The 24,229-nt window shown below is 46.2% G+C and overlaps 1 protein-coding gene across 1 annotated transcript in view; it reads right to left on the bottom strand.

The window, feature by feature from the left end:
- Positions 1-1,469, bottom strand: part of LOC134608455 (monocarboxylate transporter 7-like) — a 43,930-nt gene extending 42,461 nt beyond the window's left edge. Inside the window, exons 1-2 of the mRNA XM_063451313.1 lie at positions 1,244-1,469; positions 653-796 (exon numbers count right to left, since the gene is read on the bottom strand). Coding sequence (XP_063307383.1) covers positions 653-796; positions 1,244-1,469 — 370 coding nt within the window. The remainder of the gene's footprint in view (positions 1-652; positions 797-1,243) is intronic.
- Between the last annotated feature and the right edge of the window lie 22,760 nt (positions 1,470-24,229).

Raw genomic sequence — 24,229 nt, forward strand, 5'->3', positions numbered from 1 at the left:
GGTTGTTTGCGGTGCGTTAAACGGGGAGTTTGGTCTGTCACTGTGAAGCGGGCGTAACCCTTACACTACCTGATCGATACAACATCATACCTGATGTTTTAAAGCACGTTATTCCAAACAATTTAGGAATGTTAGGTGATTTATGTCCTTTATGGATTAAAACCAGACTCTGCATCAACTATGTAATTTTCCATGGGAGTTTTGCCATGGATCCCCCTCCGGCATGCCACAGTCCAGGTGTTAGTCCCCTTGAAACAACGTTTCCATCACTATTGTGGGCAGAAAGAGTCCCTTTGGTTTTAAAATTCGCCTGCCTATTGAAGTCTATAGCTGTTCGCCCGGTCGCGAAACATTTGCGGAAGTTCGCGTCCGCCGTTCGCGAACGGAAAATTTTATGTTCGCGACATCAGTAATCAGGATCCCTCAGGTAAGGTTTCCTCAGACGGAAATCTTATGGCACTTTCCATGTGTGAATGTATTGTACTGGGAAATATTAGTTTTGCCACTACAAAGTTCTTTCACTCAGTCACACAATGCTGGCCATAGGAGCAAGGAGGGTTTAATCTTTCTTTTCTACTAAGAGCTGTAAATGAGGGGCACTTACTAACATTTCTGGTACAATTTTGTATGATTTTGGGATTGGGGCACTTACCTGACATAACGCCAATTGAGATGTACATTGTGTTCACATTGCTTGCAAATGTGGTTACCAGCATGCCAATACTACAAAGCAATCCTCCAGCCATGACTACAAGGCGATGTCCAAACTGACTGGTCAGGATACTAGCAATGGGAGCTAAAATTAAACAGATGACACTTTTGTTCCTGTAATTAAGAGTGTTCCATAACAAATCTAAATACATTTAGGGGTTATTCACTCAACTGGGAATTGCACATTTTGAGGAAAATTATAGCCTTTTTTCATCTTGCAATTCCTTTGTCAATTTGACACCCTTCCTAGAATATAATTTTTCTAGAATATAAAACCTTTCATGAAGAGAGCCTGAATTTAATGCTGAGTATTTTTTTGGTGATTCCCTTATCACTGAATTGTGGATTGACTAAAATAACCAGATAAACTTCCAGCCTATGAGCTGGTGTCTTTCTACGTGAGAGTGGGGCTAAAATGTCAAATAAATGTCTGCAGGTAACATGCAGTTCTTGTAGATCAAAGCATTTTCTATCCCTTCATATAAAGTCAGGTTACCTGACCTCCAAGGAACTATTCCTTTAAACCACTTACCTGTGACTGTGAAGACAAATGCACAGATAGAAAAGATCCATGATACTTTGTCGTTACTTTCATTAAAGTAGTCTTTTAGTTCATCAAAGAAAATTCCAAAAGTATTGATGATTCCGTATGTGAAGGCTTCCACAAAGAAAAAGGCCACGGCAATCACCCAGCCCCAGCCTCCATCAGGCACCTTTGTATAAACATTGGGGCGCATAAATTTCTTCATAGCAATCATGTTCGCCCTGAGGACACAAAGCCATAATACATCATACACATATTGGGGAAAAATAGTTACATTTACACAGTATTAGGAAATTATCTCTGAAGAAGCCACATTCTTTTGCTTTTCTAATCTCTATGGGCAGAAATAAGATGGCTGTAAAGCTAAATGGACACTCCAAGCACTGCAGATTATTTTAGTGGTCTGGGTGCTATAAGTCCATGGGTGTTGTCCACCAGTTTGCTGACAAACCATTTTGGAGCAGTTAAACATAAAACAGGAATCCCCTTGCAGCCACATTGATAATGTAGAATTTATACTTCTGCAGCATCAATGAGAACTTGTTTCCAGTTCTCTCAGTCTGACACTGCCATTCAAGGTCAGATAGATTGGCAATTTCTTATTCAGATTTCAGAAGTGTAATTTTCATATTATCAGAAGAGCATGTTTTTGTCACTATTACTCCAAAAAGGTGTGAGTGCAAATATGGAGATAATAAGAGATATAGAAAAAGGGACAGCGCTGACAACACCTGCTAGAAATAATAAAAGGGGGGATCCCTCTTCCCCGCTTATGGACAGTAAACAAAGAAAAAACAACAGAAGGGGTCACAGATTAATAATCCTTAAGGTACAGTGGAAAACAGCTTAAATAAGAAAAATATGGTAATAAGTACAGAAATGTCCAGATTTTAAAGTCCAGAGGTTGAGAAAGTCCAAAATTAGTATACCAATATAGATGTAAATATACAGTAGCCAGAGGTGGTATTCGGAGGTATGGGAAGGATTCTTCTACGGGAATGTCATTGCCTCCCATTATATTACTTCCAGTGACATCCCCATAGAAGAATTCTTCCCATACCTCCGGATACCACCTCTGGCTACTGTATATTGGAATCCACTGTAGTGGTTATGGTGCTTTGTGTCCCTTTAAACAGACAATTATTCTTAATACTTCATCATTTCTTCTCATTAAAGTATGTTTTTAATAGCAGATAATTGGTTCCTATGTCAATGCCTAAAATTCTGAAAACACAGTAGTCAACCAACACAGATCTTCAATTTGAATTATATTAGTAAATGTAGTATAGTGAATGTTGATGTAAATATAATTATTTATTCAAAAGACTGTCCTTCTAGTCCTTTTCTGTCCACATGTTATTGTAAAGGCTTGTGGTTGATATGTATTTGGCAAATAGGTTTCTAAACAAGAATTAAATATCAAAGGAGGTTTAATACTAACCTGTAAATGTACAAATATTCTCACTTTTCTTGAATTTCTTGAATTAAAGTCAATATTAACCTATAAGTGATGAGTGACCACTGCACTGAAGGTGTATGACCTATACACTGTGCAAACAATGTGCAAAGCAAGGAGGAAATAAGGCTGTCTGCCCGTGACATCACAATGTTTATGAGGTATGCAGGTAAGGCTGTCATAGATATATTTGATATGTTAAAGGACCACTCTAGTGCCAGGAAAGCATACTTGTTTTCCTGGCACTAGAGTGCCCTGAGGGTGCCCCCACCCTCAGGGACCCCCTCCCGCCCGGCTCTGGAAAGGGGAAAAGGGTTAAAACTTACCTTTTTCAGCACTGGGCGGGGAGCTCTCCTCCTCCTCTCCGCCTCCGTTCCTCCCCGTCGGCTGAATGCGCACGCGCGGCAAGAGTCAAATTGACAAAGGAATTGCAAGATGAAAAAAGGCTATAATTTTCCTCAAAATGTGCAATTCCCAGTTGAGTGAATAACCCCTAAATGTATTTAGATTTGTTATGGAACACTCTTAATTACAGGAACAAAAGTGTCATCTGTTTAATTTTAGCTCCCATTGCTAGTATCCTGACCAGTCAGTTTGGACATCGCCTTGTAGTCATGGCTGGAGGATTGCTTTGTAGTATTGGCATGCTGGTAACCACATTTGCTCTTGCCGCGCGTGCGCATTCAGCAGGTCGCATAGGAAAGCATTTACAATGCTTTCCTATGGACGCTTGCGTGCTCTCACTGTGATTTTCACAGTGAGAATCACGCAAGCGCCTCTAGCGGCTGTCAGTGAGACAGCCACTAGAGGAAATAGGGGAAGACTTAACTAATTGATAAACATAGCAGTTTCTCTGAAACTGCTATGTTTATAAAAAAATTAGTTAACCCTAGCTGGACCTGGCACCCAGACCACTTCATTAAGCTGAAGTGGTCTGGGTGCCTAGAGTGGTCCTTTAACTTTTTTTTTTTTTTTTATTAAAAATGTGCTTGAACTCACTTTTTTCTTTTTCTTTTTTTTAAATCTCTTTTATATCTGGTCATTGCAACCTGGATGTGTCTTATGGTTATTTTTTTACTTATTCTTATTTTTTATTTTGTCTCTTTCTGGTTTGAATATATTTTTTAGTGTAGTCCTGTTATTTCATATTTCCTCCATAGCGTTAAGCTCAGACACTCTTGGGTCGGTTAATACCTATCTCTCATTCCATGCTTTACCTTTGGTAGAGTTGCTGCCTTGCATCTTGCTGAAGATCTTCATAAATCATGACAACCTTCTAGCAGGTTCTTAAGTCTTTCTCCAGTCCTACTTGCTGTAATGAGTTTCTGTTTTTTTTTTTCAAGTTTTATGGCTTTATTTATGTCGTACTTATTGCCAAAATGGTAAAATATCTCCATAGTGCATAACCGCCACTTCTAGGAAAGCCTTTAAGTACAAAGCATGCTTACTTATACTGTACTTCTGCGTTCACATTGACTTGGCTTCTGTATGATGCCTCGTGCATCTATTGAGAAATGCTGTGCAGGTGCATGGGTAAATTCTAAGTTACATGGACCTGGACTGCCAGGTATTCCATGTGAATTAAAAAGTGTGAGATTTTAACACATTAGCACCTACAAAGGATATAGGGTACTTGAACCAAGTACCATATGTGGTAGAGCCAGGGGCGGACTGATCAAGGGCCCGCCCTCCTGGTCCTGGTCCAAGGTTTTCTGGTTCCCTGCTATTCTTCTACCCCTTCTTTCTGGTGCTTTTACACATATATTATGTGTAGGCTGCCCAGCACACAGAATGGATGTGTGAGCCACAAATCCCTGACTCCCACATCCCCGAGTGCCCCCCAAAATGGCCAGATTTACTTTTAAGGGGTTAATCCAACCAAAACCAGTGTTTTAATAAACACTGTTTTTAGATGGAGTAACCCTTGCTGGCGTGCCTCCCCAGCAATTAAAATAAAGCAAATTTAATTACACACTTCCACTAATTTTGCTTTGGACATCACAAGCAGCATCCCCCACATGTACAACCTTAAAACTAGCCACATGTGTTTGGAGTCTACTTGTGGGGTTGCGTGCGTGGGGGATGTGGTTAGTGATGTGTTCCTGTATGTCAAAGTGTTGTGTTAGATTAATCCTTTCTCTTGTTTTACCTATTGTACAGCGCTGCAGAATATGTTGGCGCTTTATAAGAGATTGTAAAAGTTGTGTGTGTGAAGGCTGTGTGCAGTATTGCAATGGTGGGTATGCTGTTTGTGATGTGTATGTGAAGGGAGGCTGCATGTCATTTTGTATGTGTGGGGATGCTGCTTGTGGTGTGTCTATACAGTGAGGCTCCTTGTGGGTTTTTGCGTGTGTGAATGGGGCTATTTGCAGTGCATTATGTGAGTAGAGAGGGCTGGCTGTGTTGCAGTGTGTGTGGGATAGAATCTGTAGTAGGCATCTGGTGGTTACTGGGGTTGTAGTGTGTGCGTGTTTGGATAATAGAGGTTCTACTGTGTATAAGTTGGATAGTGGCTGTAGTGTGTGTGTGTAGGGGGATAAATGCTGAAATAGGTGCAGGGAGGCACAGAGGCTGTGGTGGGCACTGTGAGGCGCGGGGACTGAGGTGGGCGCAGGGAGGCACGGGGACTGAAGTGGGGGTGTGGTGGAATCTCGGTAAAAATAAATTTAGTAGGCCGAGATTACCACGTGGCATGTGTACGTGCATATGCTGACGTATCGATCAGTTGGTTGCACGAGGCAAGATACGATCAGTAGTGTACGGAGCATGTGCAAGAATACAGGATGTAGTATTCCCCTCCTCCATTGTGCTGGACAGGCCATGCGGTCAAGCAGGAAGTTAATTCTTATTTGTATTGATTGGTCAAGAGAATGTGCGGGTGGAGCTTAATATGGGAGGAGTTATGTGCCTATATAAGGAGCCTGCACTATTGTCCGGGGCTCAGAACTTGCTGTATTTTGGTGACATTAGTCCCTCTGAGTCCCGGTCGGTGAATCGAATAAAGAATCTCTTCCTTCCTGAAGAAACCTGTGTCCATCTCTCTGTGCTTGGCTTCCGTCAGTTTCTCCGGTATCATTTGGTGCATTGGCCGGGAAGCTCATCATTCAACGGTAGCTGAGAGGCAGAGGCGTGAGACGGTCTATCTTTGCCCACATTCTCTACGGCTGCACCCCTGAACTTCTGCGTGGACCTCCCTTCGTCTCGGCGCCACTGGTCTGTTGTCCAGGAGATCATCGGCCTCTACGTAAGAAGTGCTGGGGTGTCCCCGTCGATGAGTGTGAACTCAGGTTCAGGAACGAGGAGGTAAGACAACTGCTGTTTTAGACGGCAGACCCACTAGGGGTATACCGATTGTGCGGTAGGCCCATAAGGGGTTATTTGTGTATGGAATCTGCCCCCTCTGTCGGAGGGAAGGAGCGAAGGCGCACCGCTCAATCGAACGCTCTTTAGTCAGACCGTTTGATTTGGTTAGTCAGGCGGGGTTCTGGTGTAAATAGCCCTAGCCGGACACCGGTGTCTTGTCTAGACTAGCGTTCTAGGGTGTATATTACGTTCGCTAGGTCGGAGGGACCGGGAGACTAAGCGGCGCCTGTGTAAATTCGGTTCGCTAGCTCTCAACCTATCTTGGCTAAGTGGGAAGGCGTGTCAATTTGGAACCCACTAGATTTTTGATAGTAATCGACTAAGAGGCGCCTGTGTAAATTCGGTCCTCTAGCTCGCTATATGTGGTGCTTGGGCAGTGTGGCTAACCAAAACGGGTGTACATAGTTTTAGGTAGTCCATTCAAGGTACTGGCCAATAGTTTAGTTGGGAATTGTAAATGTGTTAAAGATTGTTTAGTAAAGTGTATATCTTGTTAGATAGCGCAAGCTCAGCCGTCTAGCGAGAGTGTTAATAGTGTGTTGCTGTATCATAGTGCACGGTACCATAACCCTGTATATTTACTGACACTGTATATAAGTACTAATCACTGTCGTCCATTGCATGTTTAACACCATAACCACTAATAATTGTATTGTGACCTTAAATTGTGCTTTGACCTATGCTAACCGTACTGTAACCGCTATTTGTAAAAGACGATGTTACTGGGGTGTGTTATAGACGGGTAATTCATATATAGAGAATTATAGCGTGGGTTACTGTATAGTTTCGCCAAAGGGCATAATATTGATTATCTAGTGACTGGTGTAACAGCTGTGTGTGTACGGGAATTCCCTGAGTGTTTATTGTGTTATTGTGTACGTTTCACTTGGTAACCGTACCACGTGGTGCTGTTGCCAGAGGAAACGGGTGTGACTGTTGAAAAGTACGTGTGCATAGTATTCGTTGTCAACGACGTTCCATTGATAAGTATGGGCGCGTCGGAGTCAACGATTCCGGATCCCTTAGGTTGCATGGTAAAGAATTTTAAAAAGGGATTCAAAACATGTGATTTTGGGGTTAAAATGTCTCCTGTACGTTTGGTCACTTTGTGTACTAGGGAGTGGCCTACTTTGGTTGCGGCATGGCCGCCACGTGGCAGTTTGGATCCAACTCTGGTACAGCGCGTACACGTGGCTGTATCGGGTAGGCCTGAACTTTACGGGCAGTTTCCTTATATTGATTGTTGGAGACAGGCCGTAAATGACTCGCCAAAATGGATTCAGACATGCCACGAGGAGCAATGTCGCCTCATGGTGGCTAGGACTTGTTTGTCCACTAGGACTGGTGTTAGGCCCATTTTGGACACGCCCCCTGAGTCCGAGATCCCTTTGCCGCCCCCTTACTTTCCTTTAAGAGGAAGTGACGCGAATGCAGGAAGTCCTGCACCCCTTCCCCCATTGCCCCCATCCACTTCCGCTTCCTCCTCCAGTACAGAATCCACCCCCTCTCGTACTAAATCTCCCCTTCCGGAACCAGAACCAACCCCCATTAGATCTGAATATCCTGATTTGGCGCCACTTCAGACTTCCGGTCAAGCTTCTTCTAGCTCGGCTCGAAGTGTTCTATTTACTAACTTTTCCCAAAACCAAGCTCCCACATCCTCATGCTTTATTACCCCCCGACCGGAACCTCTAACTGACGCCCCTCCACGTAGCCCCATACTAACCCGACAACTGACCGGTACCCAACAATTAAAACATTATCAGATGCCTCTTCGTCTGAATCCCGGGTCAGCCTATATCGATGCCGCAGGTCAAATGGTACATGCTGACCCAGTCTTCGTATATGTCCCTGTTACGGACCGTTTCAGCATAAAAGGGGAAAAATCCGTTTAGGCGATAATCCCCTTTTTCCCAAAAAGGCACAGCTACTGTAAAAGCACCAAAACTCACGAACTGGATATAGATGAATAAGGTAGCACTCCAGCTGGAACCTCACAAATAGCTGTTAGCAGATGAATAGGAAAAGCAGACATCAGCTTACACTCCTAGCAGTCAAATCTCCAACAGCATACAGTGAATCCCCCCAAGAACGAGACAAGGCTCCGTGTTGAAGGTCAAGCAGTGGTCTGTTTATTCAGGGCTACCTGCCCCTGTATTTATGCAGGTCTCCCACCTGGTGGACACTCCCCTAGGGGACCAGATGGAAGACTGAAACAGCAGACAGACATGTATCATTTTCGTACACACAGCCACAATACTTTCCCACCATGCATCTTGGTTTCCTCCTCCCTGCCCTGGAGATAATTAATGAAGTAATTCAATTATCTCCTAAAACAAAGGCCAGACTCCATTATGCACATGGTGACACAGAAACAGACTATCACTTTAAAATACATACAGACACATTTTATACATAAAACACAGACATGTAACATATCCCCAGATAGCTCAGGTCTGGGTGCACATTATTAGGTGAATGGCACCCAGATCACACAAATACATTTTAATTGCCATGGAGCTAAAGTCTTTAATTATACGAACAGGCTCCATGGCAGGCTATCTGGGTTACTACAGTTCACATAAAACATAAACTACCGAATTTCCCTGCATTCACCAAATTCATACGAATGAGAACCAGGGGCTGGAGGTTCAGCGGTGCCTGCACGGAAAAGTGTCCGATTTTGGTGCATGAAAGCCGGGCAGAAAAGTGCTGGCTGCCCGGGGAGCTCCAGAACAGCGCCACCTAGCGGCCGCTAAGTGTAACAGCGGCCACACAGTTAACAGGCAATTAACCGCAGCTTCAGGGAGGTAAATTGGCAGCACACTCCAGCTTCTGGGTGGCCAATTAACAACGCCGGCCGGCTTCCCACGGCTCTGGGGAGGTTGGTGAACGGCTGTTTGTTCGGTAGGTGACATCTACCGAACTGCTGTGCAGAAAGGGAGAAATAAATCCTTCTGCACAGTAAAATTAACCCTTTAGCTGCCGGTCCATAATCCAAAGGCAGCAGGCGGGCAACCAGGCTCCTCCAATACAATGTGGCGAGATTGGTTTCGTCACATCTCTCCCCCTTTCCAAAAAGACTAACAGGGTACCTGACCTCCTGCCGGTCAGTGCCCTTGTTAGTCCAGCAACCCACCCACAAAGCAGAAAAAACAGTACAGCCCACCCACAATAAATGGTTACTACACCTGGGTAAGGGAGAATCTTGTCCATGTCCAGGTGCCTCACCGCGGCTGTGTGGGGGACCGGTAAGCTGCCTTGGTGGGTTGCTGAGTGGGCAGAGACCAGCGGTACTCTGTCCTGGTGCCAGCACTACCCCCGGAGTAGTCTGGTTGGAGCCTGGTTGCTGGAGACGGGCTGTCTCCCCCTTAGTTGCATAGCTCTGTTGTGGGGGGGTAGGACCGACCATCCCTACCCCCTGTCTGGTAAGTGCAGAGACCACGGTCCCATCTGCACTGGTGGGGGGTTTACAGTCTCCCCCTGGTACATTAAGCTGCCGCTGGGGAGAGGGGGTAACAAGCTCCTCTCCCGATAGAACACTCTACCCATTAATGATCCGCCGCTGGGGAGAGGTGGTAACAAGCTCCTCTCCCATACATATTCCTAGTCTTTGCGGAGGGAGACCGACTGTCTCTCCTCCCAATACAGAGTCCTGCCGCTGGGGAAAGGAGACAGGGCTCTCTATTCCCTGCTGGATACTCTGCCGCTGGAGAATGGAGACTGGGCTCCCAATTCCCGAAAACTCACGCTGCCGCTGGGGAGGGAGGACGCTGCTCTCCTCTCCCTGTATTCCACATTGCCCTCCTGGCATATCACTCTGCTGCTGGGGGGCAGGAACAACTACCTCTGCCCCCTGTAACTCAGCCTGCCGCTGGGGAGGGAGGCCACTGCTCTCCTCTCCCTGCACTTCACATTGCCCTCCTGGCATATCACTCTGCCGCTGGGGGGCAGGAACAACTACCTCTGCCCCCTGTAACTCAGCCTGCCGCTGGGGAGGGAGGACGCTGCTCTCCTCTCCCTGCACTTCACATTGCCCTCCTGGCATATCACTCTGCTGCTGGGGGGCAGGAACAACTACCTCTGCCCCCTGTAACTCAGCCTGCCGCTGGGGAGGGAGGACGCTGCTCTCCTCTCCCTGCACTTCACATTGCCCTCCTGGCATATCACTCTGCTGCTGGGGGGCAGGAACAACTACCTCTGCCCCCTGTAACTCAGCCTGCCGCTGGGGAGGGAGGATACTGCTCTCCTCTCCCTGCACTTTACACTGCCGCTGGGGAATGGAGACTAGGCTCCCAATTCCCTGCAGGCTCGGTGGAGAGACCTCGGTCCCATCTCCACTGGCCACCTGGGGTTCTTCCCAGTAAAATTGTACAATATCTTCCCAGCTGAAGGGGTCTGGATCTGGGTCTGCGCTTCCCTGTTGAGCCTTCTCACTGGAGTGGAACAGATTTTGGTAGTCCTGTTCCAGCTCCATCTCTCGGGTTACTAGGTGGACCAGGTCTTGCTCAATTTCATGAGTGTCGTCCCAGTCATACCTGCTCTCCCTCCACTCAAAGAGATCACTGAACCGGGCTTGTGTGGGGCTCCCAAATTCAGGCTCTGAGAAAGACTCCCATAACAAGCCAGGACCATCAAACTCCTCTCCCTCTGGCTTGTCATGCTCGGCTGTCCAGGGCAGGTGCTGTGCAACATACCACCAAAGCGCCTGGTAGGCATCCTCCAGCCACATCTCCTGCCATACCCGGAGCTCCAATTCTTTTACCCATTCCTCCCTGGGCTGCTCTCCCAGGAAGGGCATCCGCAGGGCTAGTCGCTCCTGCAAACGCTGATCTTCCTTGGGAAGTCTCTCACCTCGTTGGTATTCCACAATGTCCAGTGCCTGGTACCAGATGCCTTTCCTTAATGCCTCCCGGTCATCCATGTCACCCTCATCGTACTCCACTGCTGGTTCCATGCTGTTGCTTTTAGGGTCGCTGTACTGGGACATGCGTTGCCCTCAAATTTTAAAAATCCAAAGCAATGGTGTTCTGTAGCTGTCCTTCTGGCTGTAGGAACGATCCCGCCGCTTGCCACCAATTGTAACGGACCGTTTCAGCATATGAGGGGTTAAAATCCGTTTAGGCGATAATCCCCTTTTCTCAGAAAGGCACAGCTACTGCAGAACATCAGAACTCACGAACTGGATATAGGTGAATAAGGTAGCACTCCAGCTGGAACCTCACAAATAGCTGCTAGCAGATGAATAGGAAAAGCAGACATCAGCTTACACTCCTAGCAGTCAAATCTCCAACAGCATACAGTGAATCCCCCCAAGAACGAGACAAGGCTCCGTGTTGAAGGTCAAGCAGTGGTCTGTTTATTCAGGGCTACCTGCCCCTGTATTTATGCAGGTCTCCCACCTGGTGGACACTCCCCTAGGGGACCAGATGGAAGACTGAAACAGCAGACAGACATGTATCATTTTCGTACACACAGCCACAATACTTTCCCACCATGCATCTTGGTTTCCTCCTCCCTGCCCTGGAGATAATTAATGAAGTAATTCAATTATCTCCTAAAACAAAGGCCAGACTCCATTATGCACATGGTGACACAGAAACAGACTATCACTTTAAAATACATACAGACACATTTTATACATAAAACACAGACATGTAACATATCCCCAGATAGCTCAGGTCTGGGTGCACATTATTAGGTGAATGGCACCCAGACCACCCGAATACATTTTAATTGCCATGGAGCTAAAGTCTTTAATTATACGAACAGGCTCCATGGCAGGCTATCTGGGTTACTACAGTTCACATAAAACATAAACTACCGAATTTCCCTGCATTCACCAAATTCATACGAATGAGAACCAGGGGCTGGAGGTTCAGCGGTGCCTGCACGGAAAAGTGTCCGATTTTGGTGCATGAAAGCCGGGCAGAAAAGTGCTGGCTGCCCGGGGAGCTCCAGAACAGCGCCACCTAGCGGCCGCTAAGTGTAACAGCGGCCACACAGTTAACAGGCAATTAACCGCAGCTTCAGGGAGGTAAATTGGCAGCACACTCCAGCTTCTGGGTGGCCAATTAACAACGCCGGCCGGCTTCCCACGGCTCTGGGGAGGTTGGTGAACGGCTGTTTGTTCGGTAGGTGACATCTACCGAACTGCTGTGCAGAAAGGGAGAAATAAATCCTTCTGCACAGTAAAATTAACCCTTTAGCTGCCGGTCCATAATCCAAAGGCAGCAGGCGGGCAACCAGGCTCCTCCAATACAATGTGGCGAGATTGGTTTCGTCACAGTCCCGTTCACGACTACCGATCTCTTGAATTGGAAGACCCACAATTCCTCGTACACTGAGAAACCACAAGCTATGACCGATCTGTTCACCTCGATAGTTCAGACACATAACCCGACATGGGCTGATTGCCAGCAGTTATTAATGACTTTGTTCAATAATGAGGAAAGGACAAGGATTAATCAAGCGGCCATTAAAGCGCTAGAGGATAGAGCCCGTGCTTTGAATCAAGCCAATCCAGCAGCATGGGCCGCAACACATTATCCTAACACCGACCCCGACTGGAATGTAAATGGTGCAGATATGGTTCAACTCAGAGCCTATAGAGACGCTATAATTGCTGGCATGAAAGCCGGAGGGAAGAAAGCCATTAATATGTCGAAGACAGTTGAGGTGATTCAGAAAAGTGATGAAGCGCCCAGTGTCTTTCATGACCGATTATTGGAGGCATACCGCTTGTATACCCCCTTTAATCCGGAAGACGCAGATAATTCCCGAATGGTGAACTCCGCCTTTGTCAGCCAAGCTTACGGAGATATTAAGCGCAAGCTACAGAAGTTAGAAGGGTTTGCAGGTATGTCTATCACCCAACTAATGGAGGTAGCGAATAAAGTGTATATGAATAGGGAAACAGAAAGTAAGAAAGAGGAAGAGCGCAAGATGCGTAAAAAGGCTGATATGCTAGCGGTAGCGATCGCAGGCGTAGATAGACGGGGCCCAGATAGAGGCGATAGTAGATGGAATAGGGAGCCTTTGAGTAGGAATCAGTGCGCGTACTGCAAGGAAGAAGGGCATTGGAGGAACGAGTGTCCGCAAAGAGAGCAGTACGAGAGAGACCAACCCAGGGCAGGTTACGGAAACTTTAGAGGCAGAGCGAGAGGTAGAGGAGGCCCCGGAGGGAGCAATGGTAATAGAGGGAGCAATGGGAACAGAGGAAGTGTTAGGGAAGATAGGTATTTTCCAGCCGCGCAAAGGTCCCGCGATAGAGAAGGTAGGGACTTTGTAGGATTGGCTGACAGGGTCATGGAGGACTATTGATACCGACCGGGCTCCATCCCCCTTGGTCGAGCGGAGCCTATGGTCGATGTATAAATAGGGGGAAAAAGGAGTGCGTTCATGATCGACACTGGTGCTGAACATTCGGTGGTGACTGACCTAGTTGCTCCTCCATCTGGAAGAACTATTACTGTAATAGGAGCAACTGGAAGAAGTGCTGAGAAACCGGTTCTTAAAAGTCGACTCTGTACATTGGGAGGCCACGTAGTAAAACATCAATTCCTTTATATGCCTGAATGTCCAGTCCAATTGCTGGGACGTGACATGCTATCTAAGTTACAAGCGCAGATTACGTTCCTACCAAATGGAACAACATCCTTAAAGTTTAATGGACCTTCAGGTATTATGACATTATCCGTACCAAAGGAAGAAGAGTGGCGACTTTATACAGCGTTGACTAGCCAAAACCCTAGGAGTGATGAGTCCTTATTCAACATACCAGGAGTTTGGGCAGAGAACAACCCACCAGGACTGGCCCGCAATATTCCACCTATTAAAATCGAACTAAAACTTGGGGTTTATCCAGTAAGCCTAAGACAATATCACATCCCGCAGAAGGCTAAGAAGAACATCCAATCTTATCTGGATAAGTTCATACGGTATGGTATCCTAAAATTCTGTACTTCCCCCTGGAACACCCCATTGCTGCCGGTTCAAAAGCCCGGTACAGATGAGTATCGACCTGTGCAGGACTTGAGAGCAGTCAATGATGCGGTTGTTAGTATACATCCAGTTGTGCCCAATCCATATAACCTGCTTGCTTTAATTCCGGGCGGGGCTACTTACTTTAGATCTCAAAGATGCCTTTTTTGCCTCCGAATTGCCGCAGAAAGCCAATGTATCTTCGCTTTCCAATGGGAAAACGCTGTGACGGGCTCAAAACGCCAAATGACCTGGACAAGACTGCCCCAAGGGTTTAAAAATTCACCCACCCTATTTGGTTCAGCTCTAAGTCAGGATTTATTGGATTTCGAGTCCATCCCAGGAGAGTGTGTATTGTTACAATATGTAGATGACTTGTTGATAGCAGCAGTTACAAAGGAAATATGTCAGCAAGCAACGCACGATCTACTACACATTCTCTGGAAGGCAGGATACAAGGTGTCCAGAAGGAAGGCTCAGTTGTGTTTGCCAACTGTCAAATATCTGGGATTCCCTATCTCTGAAGGTCAAAGAATTATGGGGCCAGAGAGAAAAGAAGCTGTGTGCCAAATACCGATACCCAAGAATAGAAGACAAGTGCGAGAATTCTTGGGGGCAGCAGGCTTCTGTAGGATATGGATTCCCAGCTACGCGATACTGGCAAAACCTCTGTATGCAGCTATCAAAGGTACAGAGCACGACCCCTTCTTATGGACTCAAGAACAGCAAACGGCATTTGAAGATGTGAAGAAGGCTTTGATGAGTGCCCCAGCATTAGGTCTACCTGATCACACACGACCATTCTACCTGTATGTACATGAGCAAAGAAGAATGGCTGTGGGAGTATTGACACAGTACTTGGGATCATGGCAAAGACCTGTTGCCTACATGTCTAAGCAACTGGATGCAGTGGCCAGCGGACTTCCACCTTGTCTAAGAGCCGTAGCTGCAGCCGCCCTGCTAGTAGCTGAAGCCGATAAACTCACTCTGGGTCAAGAACTTTATGTACGAGTCCCACATGCAGTACAGACGTTGTTGGATTACAAAGGAAATCATTGGTTTAGTAATAGCCGTATGACCAAGTATCAAGCAATGTTGTGTGAAAACCCAAGAGTGCATTTAGAGACTGTAAACACCTTAAATCCAGCTACCCTTTTGCCACAACCTACTGAAAGTCAACATGATTGTTTGGAAGTAATGGATGAAGTATTTTCAAGTAGACCAGATCTTCGTGATTTTCCCATCCAGAACCCCGATGTTCAATATTATACCGACGGCAGTAGTTATGTGAAAGAAGGGATCCGCTATGCAGGATATGCAGTAACAACAATAGACAAGGTGATAGAAGCTCGGCCACTGGCGAAAGGAACATCAGCACAAAAAGCAGAATTGATAGCACTGACACGAGCGTTACAATTGGCTGAAGGTTTAAGAGTGAACATCTACACGGACTCCAAGTATGCGTTTTTAACCACTCATGCCCTCGGAGCTTTGTATAAAGAAAGAGGACTATTAAATTCAGAAGGCAAAGAAATCAAGTATGCAGCTGAAATCCTACAACTATTGGAAGCAGTGTGGGAGCCGAAAGAAGTCGGTATCATACATTGTCGAGCACATCTGAGAGGAGATGGTGATGTAACCAAAGGAAATCGGATGGCAGATAGTGCAGCTAAGCGTGCCGCTGAATCGGGAAGACAGGAGTATGTGGAGCATATAGCTGCTCTTATACCAACTCCACTGTCTCAATGGACTCCAGTTTATACAGCTCAGGAAGAGGAGTGGTTAAAGACTGAACCTGGAAAGTATTTGGAGAACAAATGGTATCAGTTAGAAGATGGAAGAATAGTCATTCCAGCATCACTAGCGGTAGAAATTGTCCAAAACTATCACAACGGGACACATTCTGGGAGAGACAGCACAGAAGAATCTCTCAGAAAACATTTCTACATACCAAGATTGTCCAACTTGACTCAGGCCATTGTACGAAGATGTGTAACGTGTGCTAAAAATAATGCAAGGCAAGGACCAGTAAAGCCACCAGGAGTCCAGTTTATGGGGGGACTCCCCATGTCCGATTTACAAATTGACTATACAGTGATGCCTAAATCGGGTGGACATCGTTACCTGCTGGTAATTGTGTGCACCTATTCAGGCTGGGTAGAAGCATGTCCTACTCGTACAGAGAAAGCAGGAGAAGTTGTGAGATTCCTGCTACGAGAAATAATACCCCGATATGGACTACCCTGCTCTATAGGATCGGACAATGGTCCAGCTTTTGTTCATCAGTGCCTACAACAACTGACTCATATGCTTGGTATAAAGTGGAGGCTTCATACGGCATATAGACCCCAGAGTTCTGGTAAGGTAGAGAGAATGAATAGAACTATTAAGAATCAGTTGGCTAAAATGTGTCAGGAAACCCAACTTAAGTGGAACGTTCTCTTGCCCATAGCTCTATTGCGAATCCGCAGTACACCTACCAGAAGGATGGGCCTCTCTCCTTTTGAAATCATGTATGGGCAACCACCTCCCGTACTTGGTAACTTAAGGGGGGATTTGAGTCAGTTGGGAGAAGGAATTACTCGGCAGCAGGTTGTAGAGTTGGGTAAGACTATGGAGGAGGTACAGAAATGGGTACAAGATAGATTACCTGTGAATATTTATCCCCCAGTTCATAGTTACCACCCAGGAGACCAAGTGTGGATTAAAGAGTGGAATAATGTACCGTTAGGGCCCAAGTGGAGAGGTCCTTATGTTGTTCTTTTGTCTACCCCTACAGCGATAAAAGTAGCCGAAGTGACTCCGTGGATACATCACTCCAGGGTTAAACCAGCAGCAGTCGATTCTTGGCAAGTTACAGCAGATCCAGAGAATCCCTGCAAGATCCGGTTGAAGCGCACGACTCAGTCGGAGTGACGAGGAACTTTGTGGATTACAAAATTTTATTGTTTCAGAGATTTGGTAAGTGAGTGAGAGGGCCATAATAAAGCCTGTCCGCTCACCGACGTATAGTATATAAGCCAGGAAAAGTCTCGAAGAGACCCCTGTGAAGACGAGCAGAACTCCATTCCCTGCAGCCCTTACATCCTGGAAGCTGAGGTGCCTTCGCACGGACGAAGACTGAGGATGACGACGAAAGATGTGTTTATGATAATGTTTATTTATGTGTATTTTTATATTCAGGAAGGTAGAGGTACCGACACTCCTAGCTGTGAGGTATGCATTAAGACTACAAGAACAGGTAACCATATTTCCCAAACCCTAATTTGGCATTCACAATACGAGGGTAAAGGAGATGTATCAATATGTAGATACCTAAATATAGAATATAGTGTGTGCCATTTAGGAGTAGGAGAACCTAGGTGCTTCAGTCCGGAGTATTAACCTCGTACAATTTGGTTGACTCTCAGGAATGGAGATCCTCAGGGGACCCTAATTAATAAGACGGTGTTAGAATCCGTACATTCTTCGGGTGTTCTGCTATTTGATGCGTGTAAGGCGATATCAAGTGGTAGAAAGCCGTGGAATGTATGTGGGGATCTTAGATGGGAGAGGACGTATGGGTCTAACGATAAATATATTTGTCCCAGTAGTAAAAATACATATGTGAGTCCTAGATGCCCAAATAGAGATTATAACTTTTGCCCATATTGGTCTTGTGTGGGGTGGGCAACTTGGGGACAGACAGTAGACAAGGACATGATTGTGACTAAGTTGCCTACCAGCCCATATTGTAAGTCTATGGAATGCAATCCAGTCCATATACTTATAAATAACCCCGACAAGTTCTTAGATAAATATGGTAATTTATTTGGGTTTCAAATATATGGGACGGGTTTAGATCCTGGGACAGTATTGTTTATAGGGATAGAGACTGATACGGTATCCTCCCAGACTCATCAAGTATACCATTCCTTTTATGAAGAGATGAGCATAGATAATAAGATCCCCCATAATGCTAAAAACCTGTTTATTGATTTAGCCGAAAGTATTGCCGGTAGTCTTAATGTTACCAATTGCTATGTGTGTGGAGGTACTAACATGGGAGACCAATGGCCTTGGGAAGCAAAGGAGGTAATGTCCGGTTCTGAGGCAGTTGACAAATTAATATCTACACAAGCCGATTATCATATGAGTGTTAGAGGTAAATCTGAGTGGAGATTAAAGACCTCCATCATAGGTTATGTTTGCATAGCAAGGAAAGGAATGATGTATAATACTTCTGTAGGAGAATTAACTTGTCTAGGGCAAAAAGCTTATGATGATGATACAAAGAATACAACTTGGTGGTCGGCTTCAAATGTCTCAGAACCATCTAACCCGTTTGCTAGATACGCCAATTTAAAGGATGTGTGGTTTGACCTATCCATCACATCTACCTGGAGAGCCCCAGCAAATTTGTACTGGATCTGTGGTAAGAAAGCCTATTCGGAGTTGCCACAGGACTGGGAAGGGGCATGTGTGTTGGGTATGCTCAAACCATCCTTCTTCTTGTTACCTATTGAAACAGGTGAGACTTTAGGTGTTAAAGTGTATGATGTGAATCATAGGAAAAAAAGGGGACCCATAGAGATAGGCGCCTGGGAAGATAATGAATGGCCTCCCCAGCGTATTATAGATTACTATGGGCCAGCCACGTGGGCAGAAGATGGTACCTTTGGTTATAGAACCCCTATTTATATGCTCAACCGTATTATAAGATTACAGGCGGTGGTTGAGATTATTACTAACGAGACATCACAAGCGCTCAATCTTCTAGCGAAGCATAATACCAGGATGAGGACAGCAGTATACCAAAATAGATTAGCCTTGGATTACCTTTTGGCAGTAGAGGGAGGTGTATGTGGGAAGTTTAACCTGAGCAATTGCTGTCTTCAAATAGATGACGAAGGGCAAGCAATAGCTGAGCTTACTAGCCATATGGTTAAACTAGCGCATGTGCCTACTCAGGTATGGAAAGGGTATAATCCAAGCAGTTGGTTTGGTAGCTGGTATGAGTGGTTTGGAGGGCTTAAGGCAGTGGTAGGTGGAGTCCTACTGATTTTAATGTTGTGTCTACTCCTGCCGTGTCTTATACCCTTAGTAGTTAGGTCTGTGCAAAGCCTGATAGAAAATATAGCAGAGAGGAAGGCTGCTGCACAGATAATGGCAATTTATAAATATAAGGCTCTACATCAGGGAGAACCAATGCAGGAAGATGAGTGTTGAAGATTCACATCATAAGATAAGTCTGGTCTGGTTCAAGGTAACTTGCGGTGTATGCAAACTAAGGTTAAGTGATGCCTCAAGTAATTGTGAAATATCAAGAGGCATCAAAGGGGGGAATGTGGTGGAATCTCGGTAAAAATAAATTTAGTAGGCCGAGATTACCACGTGGCATTTGTACGTGCATATGCTGACGTATCGATCAGTTGGTTGCACGAGGCAAGATACGATCAGTAGTGTACGGAGCATGTGCAAGAATACAGGATGTAGTATTCCCCTCCTCCATTGTGCTGGACAGGCCATGCGGTCAAGCAGGAAGTTAATTCTTATTTGTATTGATTGGTCAAGAGAATGTGCGGGTGGAGCTTAATATGGGAGGAGTTATGTGCCTATATAAGGAGCCTGCACTATTGTCCGGGGCTCAGAACTTGCTGTATTTTGGTGACATTAGTCCCTCTGAGTCCCGGTCGGTGAATCGAATAAAGAATCTCTTCCTTCCTGAAGAAACCTGTGTCCATCTCTCTGTGCTTGGCTTCCGTCAGTTTCTCCGGTATCAGGGGGTGGGGCTGGACAGAGTATGAGATGGGACATAGATGTTGTGGTGAGCTCAGGAAGGGACATAGGGGCTGTGGTGGGTACTGAAAGGGATAGGAGCTATGGTAGTTGGAGGTGGCATAAGGGATGTGGTGGGTACAGGGATAGGTAGATCCTGGGGTAAGTGCAAGGAGGAATGGTGGCTGAGGTAGGTGCACGGGAACTGAGGCAAGTGCAGGGGGAGCTGTGGTTAGTACTGGGGGGCTGAGGTGGGTGCAGGTGGAGCTGTGGTTAGTACAGGGGGGTCGAGGTGGGTACAGGGAGAAAGGGGGCTGAGGTGGGTGCAAGGGGAGATGTGGTGTGTGGAGGAGGAGCTTAGGTGGGTATTGGGGGCTGAGGTGGTTACTGGGGGCGGAGGTGGGTACAGGGGGGCTGAGGTAGGAGCAGAGGTGGGTACTGGGGGCTGAGGTGGGAGCAGAAGTGGGTACTGGGGGCTGAGGTGGGTAAAGGAGGTTGAGGTGGGTAATGAGGGGTAGAGGTGGGAGCAGAGATGGGTACTGGGGCTGAGGTGGGAGCAGGGGGGCTGAGGTGGGTACTGGGGGCTGAGGTGGGGACAGGGGGGCTGAGGTGGGAGCAGAGGTTGGTACAGGGGGGCTGATGTGAGTACAGGGGGGCTGATGTGGGTACTAGGGGCTGAGGTGGGTACTGGGGAGCTGAGGTGGGGGCTGAGGTGGGTACTGGGGCTGAGGTGGGTACAGGGGGGCTGATGTGGGCACTGAGGTGGGTACAGGGGGGCTGATGTGGGTACAGGGGGGCTGAGGTTGGGCAGAGGTGGGTACAGGGGGCTGATGTGGGCCCTGAGGTGGGAGCAGAGGTGGGTACAGGGGGCTTAGGTGGAAGCCGAGGTGGGTACAGGGGGGCTGAGGTGGGTACTGGGGGGCTGAGGTGGGAGCAGAGGTGGATATTGGGGGCTGAGGTGGGTACAGGGGGGCTAAGGTGGGAGCAGAGGTGGATATTGGGGCAGAGGTGGGTACAGGGGGGCTGAGGTGGGTACTGGGGGCTGAGGTGGGAGCAGAGGTGGGTACAGGGGGGCTGAGGTGGGAGCAGAGGTGGGTACTGGGGGCAGAGGTGGATACTGGGGGGATGATGTGGGTACTGGGGGCTGAGGTGGGTGCAGAAGTGGGTACTGGGGGCTAAGGTGGGTAGAGGGGTGCAGAGGTGGGTAGAGGGGTGCAGAGGTGGGTAGAGGGGTGCAGAGGTGGGAACAGGGCGGCTGAGGTGGGTACAGGGGGGCTGAGGTGGGTACTGGGGGGCTGAGGTGGGTACTGGGGGGCTGAGGTGGGTACTGGGGGGGCTGATTTGGGTACTGGGGGGGCTTAGGTGGGTACTGGCGGGGCTGATTTTGGGTACTGGGGGGGGCTGATTTTGGGTACTGGGGGGGCTGATTTGGGTACTGGGGGGGCTGATTTGGGGTACTGGGGGGCTGTTTTGAGTACGGGGGGGCTGATTTGAGTACAGGGGGGGCTGATTTGGGTACAGGGGGGCTGAGGTGGGTACAGGGGGGCTGATTTGGGTACTGGGGGGGGCTGATGTGGGTACTGGGGGGGGCTGATATGGGTACAGGGAGACAGGGGGTGCTGACCTGAATTAAAATTATAAGAAGCTTACCTGTGCTGTTTGCCAGGCTGCTCCAGCTACTTATCGTCCAGTGCTCTTCAGGCAGGGCAGGAAGTGATGTCACTTCCTGGCCCCGCCTCTTCCTCCTCACACACAGCAGCGCACGGCTGGAGACCTGGCAGCAAGAGCTGAATACTCACTGCCAGGTCTCCCTGAGAGAGAGTAAACGGGTGAGGGAGGAAGGGGGTTAACTACAGAGTGATATGCTGCAGGGGCCCTGCAGCATATCACTGGAATAACGGAGGAATCATGTTTTCTGGCTGAGGAGATCTCTGATCTCCTCAGCCAGAGCATGACTGTGCTGCCGGGCCCCTGACTGCCTCGGGCCCTCGGTCCATGACCGATCTGCCCGACCTGTCAGTCCGCCCCTGGGTAGAGCTGCATTGTAATTCAGGATAATTGGTCCCAATATTTTTTAATAATCAATTTTTGGTGTTGCTATTGTGGTTTGGTTACCCTTATGGCGAGTTAAACAAAACTAGAAGCAAACTGCTTTGCCAAATGTGTGTGGCTAGATGCTGTGCATAAGTCAAAGCATGTAGGGGTAGCCCATAATTGTATACCTAGAATGGGCTCTAAATGTATCAAAACCACTCCCTTAAGTGGTATAATCACAGTAATATGCTAAATAAATACCCACACTTCTATTATTAATATATATAAAAAAAACGTTATTATATGATTAATAAATATAAAAATAATCACAATCATTCTATGTATACCAATTATAGTACGATTCGTAAATCAGAAGTCACTGTCCATGTAATGCCCTTGACAAAGGCCCCGTGCACTGAAACGTTTTTATAGAGCCCCCTGATTACTGACTAGTTAACGTAAGCTTGTACAGCAATTTATTGCTATTTTATTTGTTTTCAGTCACATTATTTTGCTTTAATAAATATTTATTTCCCCTTTTGTTTTACTATATGCTTATTAAATACTTTTAAGGTTATTGCTAATACTATGTATATGAATGAAGTACATGTATAATGACTTTTGATTTATGATTTACTATTTTTTGTATATGTATATTGATTCTGATTATTTTTCCAGGAGCTTGTTCTGAAGTTGGTGGTGGATCCAAGTGTAGGGAGGAGAATAATTAGTATCAGCAATTTAATTTGTTGTTGAGACATAGAAACGTAGAAACATAGAATGTGACGGCAGATAAGAACCATTCGGCCCATCTAGTCTGCCCAGTTTTCTAAATACTTTCATTAGTCCCTGGCCTTATCTTATAGTTAGGATAGCCTTATGCCTATCCCACGCATGCTTAAACTCCTTTACTGTGTTAACCTCTACCACTTCAGCTGGAAGGCTATTCCATGCATCCACTACCCTCTCAGTAAAGTAATACTTCCTGATATTATTTTTAAACCTATGTCCCTCTAGTTTAAGACTATGTCCTCTTGTTGTGGTAGTTTTTCTTCTTTTAAATATAGTCTCCTCCTTTACTGTGTTGATTCCCTTTATGTATTTAAATGTTTCTATCATATCCCCCCTTTCTCGTCTTTCCTCCAAGCTATACATGTTAAGATCCTTTAACCTTTCCTGGTAAGTTTTATCCTGCAATCCATGAACCAGTTTAGTAGCCCTTCTTTGAACTCTCTCTAAGGTATCAATATCCTTCTGAAGATATGGTCTCCAGTACTGTGTACAGTACTCCAAGTGAGGTCTCACCAGTGTTCTGTACAATGGCATGAGCACTTCCCTCTTTCTACTGCTAATACCTCTCCCTATACAAGCAAGCATTCTGCTAGAATTTCCTGCTGCTCTATTACATTGTCTGCCTACCTTTAAGTCATCAGAAATAATCACCCCTAAATCCCTTTCCTCAGATGTTGAGGTTAGGACTCTATCAAATATTCTGTACTCTGCCCTTGGGTTTTTACATCCAAGATGCATTATCTTGCACTTATCCACATTAAATGTCAGTTGCCACAACTCTGACCATTTTTCTAGTTTACCTAAATCATTTGCCATTTGGCTTATCCCTCCTGGAACATCAACCCTGTTACATATCTTAGTATCATCCGCAAAAAGACACACCTTACCATCAAGACCTTCTGCAATATCACTAATAAAACTATTAAAGAGAATGGGTTCAAGTACAGATCCCTGAGGTACCCCACTGGTGACAAGCCCAAGCTTCGAATATACTCCATTGACTACAACCCTCTGTTGCCTGTCACTCAGCCACTGCCTTACCCATTCAACAATATTAGAATCCAAACTTAAAGATTGCAGTTTATTGATAAGCCTTCTATGTGCAACAGTGTCAAAAGCCTTACTGAAATCTAGGTAAGCAATGTCTACTGCACCACCCTGATCTATAATTTTAGTTACCCAATCAAAAAAAATCAATAAGATTAGTTTGGCATGATCTCCCTGAAGTAAACCCATGTTGTCTCTGATCTTGAAATCAATGTGTTTTTAGATGTTCAACAATCCTATCTTTTAACATGGTTTCCATCACTTTCCCCACTACTGAAGTAAGGCTTACTGGCCTATAGTTGCCCGACTCCTCCCTATTGCCTTTCTTGTGAATGGGCACAACATTCGCTAACTTCCAATCTTCTGGGACTACTCCTGTTAACAATGATTGGTTAAATAAATCTGTTAATGGTTTTGCTAGTACACCACTAAGCTCTTTTAATAGCTTTGGGTGTATTCCATCAGGTCCCATTGACTTATTTGTCTTTACTTTTGACAGTTGAAATAGAACCTCTTCCTCTGTAAACTCACGTGTATGACTC

The sequence above is a fragment of the Pelobates fuscus genome, chromosome 1 (genome assembly GCF_036172605.1).
Source record: "Pelobates fuscus isolate aPelFus1 chromosome 1, aPelFus1.pri, whole genome shotgun sequence".
In the NCBI taxonomy this organism is placed as follows: domain Eukaryota; kingdom Metazoa; phylum Chordata; class Amphibia; order Anura; family Pelobatidae; genus Pelobates; species Pelobates fuscus.